The sequence below is a fragment of the Megalops cyprinoides genome, chromosome 1, assembly GCF_013368585.1.
Source record: "Megalops cyprinoides isolate fMegCyp1 chromosome 1, fMegCyp1.pri, whole genome shotgun sequence".
NCBI classification, from domain to species: domain Eukaryota; kingdom Metazoa; phylum Chordata; class Actinopteri; order Elopiformes; family Megalopidae; genus Megalops; species Megalops cyprinoides.
Genome location: NC_050583.1, coordinates 50,554,310 through 50,565,160, shown reverse-complemented (window position 1 = coordinate 50,565,160; position 10,851 = coordinate 50,554,310). Strand labels below are relative to the sequence as shown.

The 10,851-nt window shown below is 44.5% G+C and overlaps 2 protein-coding genes across 2 annotated transcripts; one reads left to right on the top strand and one right to left on the bottom strand.

Moving 5' to 3' along the window:
* Positions 1 to 260: 260 nt before the first annotated feature.
* avpi1 (arginine vasopressin induced 1) lies at positions 261 to 4,947 on the bottom strand. Its single transcript, XM_036539180.1, has 3 exons — positions 4,794 to 4,947; positions 3,385 to 3,778; positions 261 to 1,773 (listed from the first exon to the last, which is right to left on the bottom strand). Exons 2-3 carry the CDS (start codon positions 3,693 to 3,695, stop codon positions 1,554 to 1,556), a joined length of 531 nt encoding a protein of 176 aa, XP_036395073.1. The 5' UTR covers positions 3,696 to 3,778; positions 4,794 to 4,947; the 3' UTR covers positions 261 to 1,553.
* Positions 4,948 to 9,516: 4,569 nt separating this feature from the next.
* LOC118790873 (MARVEL domain-containing protein 1-like) lies at positions 9,517 to 10,597 on the top strand. The gene has a single exon (XM_036547991.1). It carries the CDS (start codon positions 9,840 to 9,842, stop codon positions 10,332 to 10,334), a length of 495 nt encoding a protein of 164 aa, XP_036403884.1. The 5' UTR covers positions 9,517 to 9,839; the 3' UTR covers positions 10,335 to 10,597.
* Positions 10,598 to 10,851: the final 254 nt, after the last annotated feature.

Below are 10,851 nucleotides of genomic sequence, written 5' to 3'. Positions count from 1 at the left end.
CAGAACAACAAACAAAACTGCGGTGGAACGACGCGCATCGAAACACACAAATTTACGCGCTGACATGCCTGGGGTGTCGACCTTCCTCTCTCCACTCTCACACGAGCGTCACAGCTGATTAAACGCTGCGGTGTGGTTCAGAGGTGGCTTAGCCAACCACACATGCTAAAGTGCTAACACCCCCAACCCCTGGCTGTGTGCAGAATGCTGTGTTAGCCTACTTATGCAACCACTACTATTAAAAATACACACAGTCCCAGTACAAAACATTTTAATAACATTAATAATCATAGTGACAAAACTTGTATACACAAGACAGGTTTAGCAGTTACATTTGTGACGGTTTAGAGTTTATATAAAAAGTAGCATCCTTAAGTTTCACTAATAGGAGTACAGATATAGTAGATATAGTACCTGTACATGTAATCATACGCCTTAAATGTTTCAAATTTTAATAAATATGTTATGACCTCAAATCCAAGGTACAAGACATCTACAAGACACCTATACACCTGTAAACAGTTGTATATAAAGTAGGAGTGTTTGCAACTTTTTCTTGATCACAAAAGGCCCACTTACACGGCTTGCAGAATGAAATATCCTTCTAGAAAAATAAGTTATGACAGATCTTATTCAGAGATTCCAAGAAAATCCTGGTGTGACTTCAACATGTCTGTACATTCCTGAAGCCTTTTTTGAACTTGACGTTTTGGGTTGACATTGGAATTGATGTATAAAGTAAGAACATGCTATCAGGTTGACACTATAATATGTGTAAAAGGTACAGAAATTCTCCAATCTGCACAAACCCCATTGACTGGTTCTTCCAGCAGTAGTGTGTGGAAAACCGGTTGCTTGCAGTTCCAGGAAATGAACCCTCATATCCATGGGGCCTCGCTTTGGAAATGCAAGCAGGAGACAACGAACCAGGGAAACCCTCAGTGTTGTAACCGCTCACAGTGTTATTTGGGTGTCACCAGTTTCTCTGACACCATGGCTCTGTGGTTTTAATGCTTTGCTCGCATTGGTCAGCTTGATGCTGATGTAAAATCACAAGGTAGCCCATATGACCATAGGTGTCGCAACACAGGAAGGCATGAGAGCTAAGTAAGGCTGTTAGAGGACTTCCCCTATAGCTAACGATGCCTGTGAAGGCCATACCGAAATGTCAAGAGCCAAAAAAATGTAAAATGTCAAAAAGCTGTCTCTTCATTCTCTCTCTCCCATCTGCCATACTTAACATATAAAGTGGTAAGTCTGTACCTTACTGACACAATGTACAATTTTATTGCTTACAGTGAAAAGCATGGGTTTGCGTCCCTGGGACACTGTCATATCTAGGAAGTGTTTTAATGCAAGATTTTATAGCAGCACACTCACCCTTAGCTTCTCAGTGAGGCCACTATAGTGTCATTATGTAATGAGAACCAGACTGGGACTGGGGCTTTCACCAGTCTCTACACTGAACATCAGGCCGGTGGATCCCCAGTGGTGAGCAGTCAACCAACCCTGTCACAGTGTTCCAGCTTGGGCATGGTCCCGTCTTGGTCTGCTCAGTGCAAGATCTGATGGAGGTAGCGTTCTGGGTTTCTCTCTGCCCTCTGCCTCAGGGCCCCGGGCCTGCTCCATAGGGGGTTGACTGGGGTGGTCTGAAGCTGCTCAGAATCTGTGGGTCCCTCCTCCAAAAGCTCGTTCCCTTGGGTTCCCGCCTCACCCTCTGGGCCCACCACCGTCTCCTCTTCATCGGAGGTCCCTGCAGAATCCTCGTTGATCCTGGAATCACAAGAAGTTTACTCTCAGTAGGTGGTTCTTACTGTGCCAATCCTCCCTGGGTAGAGTATTTGGTTGGATGTGTTGAGCATTTCTGACTCATGGTCATGTTGTCTCTAACCTCTTAATAAAATTTAATTCAAAGCAGAAGCACAAAGTGGAGCCTCTGTGCCGACCTAAACAAACCGCACAGATCTAATTCAGCCCTCCGCTGTAGCAGTCATGAGACCGTCACAAGCACACCAGCTCACGTTCCTCCCAGAGGATTGTTCTGTGTTTTTGTGTAAAGACAAGAGATGCTATTGCCACAGTTACTGTGACAGAGTGCTCAACACAACGCAGGGTGCTACTTATTCCCACAGCCAGCTCTCTTATTCTGGGGAACTTCCACATCTGATGGACTTTCATATATAAGGGAATCTGGTTCAGTATCTTGCTGGAGGGTACAAAGACAATTCTCCATCTTGGATTTGACCCTGGGAGTTACGAGCCCAGATCCTTAACTGCTCTTCCAACCCAGAGTTTCAATAACTGCATCATTTATCATTATATTACATTATTGTCATTTAGCAGATGCTCTAATCCAGAACGATTTACATGGGTTACAGTTTTTACATATTATTCATTTACACAGCTGGATATTTACTGACACAGTTCTGGGTTAAGACCCTTGCCCAATAGTCCAGCAGCAGTGCCCCTGTGGGGAACTGAACCACTAACCACTGTATCATCTGTGAACAGTGGTGGCTGGTGAGCTGGAAACAACATGAGGTTGTTTAATTAACAAGGATGGCAATTTGAACAATTAAGTGGCAAGTAATCCCAAAGCTTTCTCTTAAATGTTTCACATTATAGCTTTCTTGTGTTACAAAATTCAAATTACAAAACAGAGCTAAATTTAGTTAGATTTAAATTACTGAGAATAAACTTTTAGGTTAGGTTGAGTGCAATGAACAACACGTTTGAATGTTTAGAACACAGACCTCACAAAAGCTGTGATGTGTCATGAGCATTTAATGTAATTTAAATCGATAAATGCAATCCTTGTTAATTAAACAATTTCAAGTTGTAGCTTTCGCAAGCACACAAACTACAGACAATCTGCGCTGTTCTGCGAGCATAATCATTTACTCCATTTACGCAATTGGTGTCAATTATTCTGTGAATTATTTTTTATTGTTAATCAAGAAAGATAAAGGGGAACAGGTTGAAAGTACTGATAGATTTAAAGGTAATGTTTCAGCTTCCCCTGTTTCCAGCTCACCAGCCACCACTGTCTGTGAAGCATCCCAGAGACCACAAACTGTAGGCTGTTAAGGAGTAAGTATGATTTCAGTGTGCAGGTGCAGAGTTTCAACAATGGTGTCAGAAACCTTGTGGCACACTCGTGAAGTGTGTTACCGGAGCAAAGGCATGAGATCAGGAGTAGCACAACAGACAGGTGAGGCTGGCAAGCCAGGGTACCGCCCTTGTGCAAGGTACTTAACCCACAATTACCTCAGCAAATATCCAGCTGTACAAATGGATAAAACTGTAACCTATGTAAGTCGCTATGGATAACAGCAATTGCTAAATGACAATAATGTAATGTAATGTACCAAGTGCCTCGCTCACCTGAGATGGCCGAAAGCTCGGAGCCACCTGGCCCCCGGTGCATCACGGGCCCCTTCTGCTCTGAGCCTGGTCCTGCGGCCCCGCGCCCTCAGGGTGATTAGGGCCTGCGCCAGCTCGGCGGCGTTCCCATGACCCCACACCAGCCGGGCCCGCTGCTCGGCGTCGCGGTCACCCGCCCGCTGGAAGAGCCGCTGCAGCTGACGCAGGTTCACATCTCTGAAGATGTTGGGGCACCCCGACTTCCTGCTCCGCCAGAGCTGCGATGGCCCCGCCGCCGCCACCGTGGAGGACGGAGGGGTGGGGTCCTCCATCCCAAAGACGGGGAGCAGGGGAGCGAGGGAGCGGGGGGCGGTCCCTTTAGCTGAGGTGTCCCACCACCCCAAAAAGGCAGCCCCTGCAAGCGAACATCACCATCAGACCAAACTGTCCACCCCCGGGTGGACGTTAGCCACAATCACGGGCCAGGCCACCCACAGAAACAGAGCCAGCAGCAACTCCATGCATCACCCTGATTCTGTCGCTGCGTTTACACAAAGGACGGTTCCGCAGTATAAGCAACGCAAACTCTGTAACATTTGACTTTTCAAATAAGCCATTTTATGGGAGGGAAGAATGCTTCTAGGCCATCACTACCCAAGTCCAGGTCTATGAGAAGAGGGCTTAGTCACAACACTGGCACGAACTGCTTGATTAATTTCAACGCTTTTAAACAAGAGTGGCAGGGAAATGATCGGTGATAATGATCACCGATAACATGACCTTTCAGCATCCGAGGCACCTTAGTTAGCTTTTCAACTAGACAGTCGAGCAAGATCGTGACCCGCTTAGGCGTGATTTAAATATATTTTCTGTCGAGTCGCGTTGCACGGTGACAATGCAGCGCTGCTCCCGGCAGAAATTCAGTGTTAACCTAGCATTGACGTCACCATAAGGAAAACGTTTGTGCAATTTCCCAAGGCAGAGTAGAAGAACGCGTCTTTAAGAAAAACGACATTTCAACACTAGGCAGTCTAAAATATAATTACCGTTAGCAAGCATCGGGCAATTTATATCATGCCGTTTCATACATGTCCTTCAACGGTCATATTACTATAGCCTTCCATTTTTCAAGGAGTCAAATGACTGTAATGATGTATTTGTTTTGCATGACTTTCAGAGAGAAGTTAAACATTTTACAACAATAGTAATAACCTTTGGAATGACTGCGGTAAAAAAAAACCCTCTTAGCCCTGCATAACTCCTCTCTGCATTCAATTTTCTGAAGCTATTGGCGGGTTGTCATACATATAGTACGTTGCAGAACACTTCACGTTGTCATTTCAAAACCAGGTCACATTTACCGAACAGGCTAGCAAGCTCCACCAAAAAACGACAACTGCAATAATTATACTGAAACATTCATTGCTTACCTTAAATCCAGGGAGTTCGAGGCACCGTCGATATCTCAATTTTCTGTTGCTAGCGTTTTTACCTGCGTTGATGTTACGGAATAACACCTAGCTCCTGTATGTTCCCGTATAGACCCGTCACCCAATTCAGTGCAACTGGTGAGGGGGGCATAAAGTTTAGTGTTGTGAGTGCAGTCATTCGGACCAGCCGCGGCCAATGACAAAAGCGATCACAAAAGTGTTCCGCCCCTTGGGGGCGGAATTTCATTGTTTCCGAGCAATCAGATTAATCTACGGCCAGGCTGGGCGTCAACATCTTCCTAGCTACGTAGTTGAAAACGTGTAATCCTCCATTGACGTCAATGCCCCGAGCTGTCTCTGCGCTTGGTGTGATGTGCAACGAGATTGTCGGTCAGGCGAGAGAGAGACAGAGAGCGAGAGAGAGAAAAAGTTGTATGCCGTTTTGCCAATGTGCAGCTTACTCAGAAATTCAGTGGTGTTAACGCATCACACTTGTGTGAGTAAGCATTTTACTGCTCGATTTCCACTGATGGACAAAAAACATTTGTTATTCGGGCTAGGATTAATGATCATTGATGTCGCCTGTACTCTCATGTGATTCCCAAAAAGTTTTTTGGTAACTGTGTGCAATTGTGTTTGGAGTTTTGCCTTTGGTTTAAGGCTTACAGATTGAGTGGTTTTGTTTCCTACCTGGAAAAATTACATCATGTCCATCGTCCTCGTGAAGTCAGGCGCAGTAAATTCAGCCACTTGATGATGCCACGTCCTGTCTTTTAGAGTTCACAGATTGTACTGAGTGTAGTCCTGGTAGACCTATGTGATTGAAACCAAAAAATGTTTTCAACACCGAAGCCAAGATGCACGTTTGATATTTGCTGAGCTTGGTAATTGTTGGCAGGCGATTTTTCAGCTGCGTAGGTAGGCCAAGCCTTGTGTTATTGCTGGAGCTAAGTAATATTAATTGCAAATATTTGGCATATATTGTTGTGCTCCCATATCATAATGATTATTGCACAAACGGGATTGGAGTGTTAAATTAAACTGGAATTATTATGTGGTTTGGTGATTATTACAGTAACAGCTGGTGTATGTTGTTCAACCTCCCACTTGCTGCAGTTCAAAGACAATGCGAGGAGAGAAGACTGAGAGAAAAGAGGGAGCCCACAAGAAAGTCCTTTTATGGTTCTGCAGAGAACCATAAAAGGTACTGTAGTCATTTTGCACATTTACAGTGCCTTTATTGTAGCATTTTTGGCATTCTCCACTCAGAGCAGTTCAGTAGGAACATTGTATAATAACATAGTTGACAGCATACACTTATAAATTTACATCAGAATATAAATGCCCCCTCTCCATGGCTACCAAAATCATATGGTTCTACTGTTTTGTACTCAATCCTTAAGGAAACTGATTGACGACCTACACCTTTGGACATGATTTAACTTCTAATCATTTCTAGCAGCTCACTAAATATATATGTTTATTGCTTTGCATTTGCCAGTGATTATGCTGACAGTTTGAAATGATATGATTTCATTATTCATGAGTTGCTTCAGTGGTGTACTTTCAAAAGTCCTTCAAAAGAATTCATTAGTCGTTGTCCAGGCAATGAACCCAGAATGGCAGCTGTTCTCTGATCCTTGTCTCCTCAAACAGAAATCGTGACAGAACCGCAACAAGATTTCCACAGTCTTTGAAAATTCTTTTCAGATATTTTGATTCCAAAAGCATTTTCATCTTGAAGGGTCACAGAAAAATAATGGAAAAAAATCAAAATAAAAATAAAATTCTTCTTTCATAGTTGGCCACATATGTTCATCTTCTTTGTTAACTTGCCGATTTAGTGTAATTTATTATCAAGCCTAGCAATGTTAGCAGGCTGATATTTCCCACAAATTGCCACCATTGAGTGGTAGGTTAAGCCCACTACCAGAAGTCCTAGATGATGATCACAAGTGTGTGTCCATGCTGACTCAAAATGAGAGTAGTGTGTCTCAAAAAGTACTTGGACTATTGCAGCAATAAAAATGACCAGTGAAGCTGATGCATTTATCTTATAGGAAGTCACTGGAAATGTACATGTTATTTGACAGTGAGCTCTTTAACAGGTTTACCATTTGTTCACAGATATGCAAAATAGTTGTATTTGCATGGCTCTGAAGCACAGTGATTATGGAACAGAAGACTCTGGGTAGTACCTTAAGGATTTACCCATAATAGCTTCAGTAAAAATCCTCATATCTTCATGTAATGAGTGTATGATATGTTAAAAAGTGCAGCTGGGAAACCAGCCTTCTGCATGTATGTGTGTTAAGGTTAAGCAATATCACATGAGCATTGGTTAAGGACATTCATTATGCAGGGACAGTAATGTGTAGAGTATATACACACACATTGGGGAAATATAAACAAGAATTGCTGAGACGGGTGAAGCCTTATAAAGCCTCAGCAAGCGTGTGGGTTTTTTAGCACTGTTGGTAGTACACATAGTACACATAGTTTGTGGTGGAGTTATTTATCCTTGAACCAGCCAAGTGCTCCTTTCAGTCTACGGGACTGGAGAAAACTGCTCAAGAGCTTTGAAGGTGCTGGTAAACCTGTGTATTAAAGTGTGATTATCTGATGTCTTGCTCTTACTTACTCTTGCCTGATGTCTTAATTACCTTCTTATTAGAAGTCACACTGTGCAGAGCATTGTAACCTGCCATAGGCTGAAGAAAACCCTCCTTCCAGCCACTCATATTGCGGATAGGATCCTCTAGGATATAATCACTTCAAAATTTAATTTGTTTCTACTTTACAGTATTTACATTACATATATTGTATCATTGCCATTTAGCAGATCCTCTTATCCAGAGCAACTTACACAGTAGTAGTTTTTACATGTTATCCATTTATACAGGTGGATATTCACTGAGGCAATTCTAGGTTAAATACCTTGCCCAAAAGTACAATGGCAGTGCCCCAATCGAACCAGCAACCTTTTGGTTAGAGGCACTGCTTCTTACCACTATGCTACACTACCATATTTAGAGTCTTACTTGTTTTCCAGTTGCTCCATGTGTCCCATGCATTTATGTCTTTTTATTTCTTCCAGAAGCGAGAATATTCACTCTAACTCTATGTGACAATGTAACTGCTAAACGGGGCTAGCAAAAATTGTAAATGACAGGGGCTCTCAAAATGACTCAAACTTTGAAAGTGCTTGTTTCAAGCACAGGCTGAACCCTATGACAATGAATTTTGATCTCGACCATATCATCAGCTGACGATGACCTGGGGCTTACATGAGTTGAACGAATTGTATTTTGTTCCACTCGGGACGTAGGGGTGGCAAGGTCGGCCAGAGGTTTCCCATCTCTTCGCACACTAGCGGCCCCTGCTGGTCAATCAGGCGGCTGCAGGTCTGCCTGTATAAAGCTGCGCATGAAGCGTTTTCCTCCAACTCCCTGACTGACCTCTCAGGCTTTGCATTGTTTTCACACATCATGTGTTTCAGCGGAGAGCACATGCTTGTCTGCACAGTCCTGGATTGTTAGCAAGGGTTGTGGTGATGAGCGGCATGTCTGTGATACAACTGGGCATTCCAAAGTGGGAGAAAAAGAAGAAAAGGCATCAGGCAATTCAAATTAAAAAAATGAATAAAACAGGCTGTAACAAACAAACAAAGTTTGATTGTTTAATTGATTTATATGTCTACGTGCATATTGTATGTGTACATTCATGTCTGTGTGTGTGCATGTGTGTGGGCATGTCTGTGTGTGTGGGTCTGTGTGTGAGTGTGTGAAGAGGATTTTTGAGATGTGTCGTGACAGCAGAGGGCATTGCTTTGGGGATATTCGTTTGATTCGCTTCATGATCAAAGCCAGAATGTTATTTTGGGCAGGGCTATGTTGCACGTACTGAGACCAACACTTCATACGGAAGCTGCTCTGAACAGAGCAGAGGACACTACTGCTGTACACTCCCTCCTGGAGAACATACCACGTCCTATTTGGATGCACAGAGAGCTGTCCCAGACTGTTTGCGTGTCCTGTTTGCCCAAATGCGTAACAGATCTCTGATTCACTGTTATGTCACTGCCTGGCATTGCAGGGTAATACTCTGCCAACAACATGAAAGCATGGATCAGATCTCTGTATTTAATGTACAATTTTCCAGAACATTCTGTTGAGGAGAAGGAACTGTCTTAATTCCTTTTCCCCACTCACACATTGCAGCACAATTTAAAGCTGTGTATGAACTCTATCGGACAGAAAACTGTGCATATCCAGTCATTTTTTTCTACTGTGAACCTTTGGCACCTCACACAAACAATAACATTACCATAATTTGAAGAGAAAATGAGTGTTGTTAAACAGATGAACTGGGAATCTGAAATGGGAATTATTTTTAAACAAGAAGAGATGAAAACAAACTTCAGTGAGTACCAGCGAGTGGAGATGAATCTCATCAGCCATCATAATCTCAAGAGTCTTGTGGTCATGAGCAGGCACACACAAACACACACATACATATACACAATTTGCAAACACGCTCATACACCAAATCCTAACACATGCACAAACACACACAGACACCCAACCACACACACCACCCTCCCATTCACAGACACACACATACATACACCTTAAGAAAAAGCGCACACACACACAGGCGTCCATATCTAAGCGCACACACACCCAGCCCCGGCCCACTGCTTCCTGTAGGGAGGAGCCCTCTCGCCAGAGGACGAGCGACATGAAGGAGAGGGAGAAGGTCTCGAATTTCAAGCCGGCCCCCTGCCCCTCAGAGCTCACTCCCCCAACCGCTGGAAGAAAAAGAAGGAGGAGAAGAGAATCCTAGCAGCCGCCACAGAGGAAGCGGAAGAGACGAAACAGAGACTGCGGATTTTCAAAACCTAGAGGCAGCAAGCAAGCGAGCAAGCTGCTCTCTTCAGCAACCCTTGTTCCCCTCTGTCAAACCCCTGACCCCCTGCTTGCTGCCGAACCCAGCCAACAACCCCCCCCCCCCCCCCACCCCCGTCTCCCAGGAGAGGAGAGCACGATGAGGGAGAGGGAACTGCCACCTCCACCGCCGGACAGGAAAAGCTTCCTGAGGAGTGCTGCCGGGATCCTGAGAGTCCTCCAGATCACTGTGGGTGCCGGGCTGTGGGTCGCTATCGCCGCCAGCAAGTACGAGGGCCTCACCCATTTTGTCCTCTTCGTGGCTGTGCTCTTCTGGCTCCTGACCCTCGCCCTCTTCTTTCTTACCCTCCTGGGCAAGCAGGACCTTGTCCCCATGGTGGGCGGCGATCGCTGGCTGCTTAGCAACGCAGTCCATGATCTGACGGCCACTGCCCTCTACCTCCCTGCCTTCGGTGTCATGGTCTACAAGGCGGAGAGGAACTCCTACTGCAACCTGGAGCAGTACCGGCACAGCTGCCTGTACAAGGCCTACCTGACGGCCGCCATCTTCGCCTGCCTCGGTGCTGTCGCTTACCTGGCGTCTGCCATCCATGGCTCCTGCAGGAAGTGCAGGGGTGAGAGTACTGTGTTTTGACTGTCTTTATACGAGCCGGGGGGAGAGCGTGGGTCAGGGGAGCAGTGCGTGGGTCAGGGGAGGAGTGCGCGGGGCAGGGTGATAATACTCTCTTACTTTCACACTTTTACAAACAAAAAAAAACAAAAGTGGACCAAACACATGTTGAGAGAGAGAGGAGGAGAGGGACATTTTTTTTTTCCTCAGGCAGGGCAAAGCTGGATGTTTGGATGGCAGAACAGGGGCTTCTTCCCAAAACACAGCTTTGTCCGTGGCCATGACCAGACAGGTTTGTTCATATTTGTTTCAGTAATTTCAATAATTTAAAAATGCTTATCATTTTATTAACTGATAAAGTGTATATGTTGTTTGTGTGCATGTTTACATGTTTTTATTCAAAATGAATGGAAAAAAAAACATTGAATGTTTGTAATTAAAAAAGCCTTAGAAAGAGAAGTCGTTTGCTTGTAATACTTGTTCTGTGAAATGCTTTTTGCGGTTCCGTTCGTTTCCTTTCTTGACAGAAACATTACAGGGA

Bases quoted from the DNA above. Each gene is read 5' to 3' on its own strand.
- avpi1 (XM_036539180.1), bottom strand. From the start codon at position 3,695: ATGGAGGACCCCACCCCTCCGTCCTCCACGGTGGCGGCGGCGGGGCCA. The intron at 1,774-3,384 runs GTGAGCGAGGCA...TTGTGATTCCAG, and splicing joins CGAGCTTTCGGCCATCTCAG to GATCAACGAGGATTCTGCAG.
- LOC118790873 (XM_036547991.1), top strand. From the start codon at position 9,840: ATGAGGGAGAGGGAACTGCCACCTCCACCGCCGGACAGGAAAAGCTTC.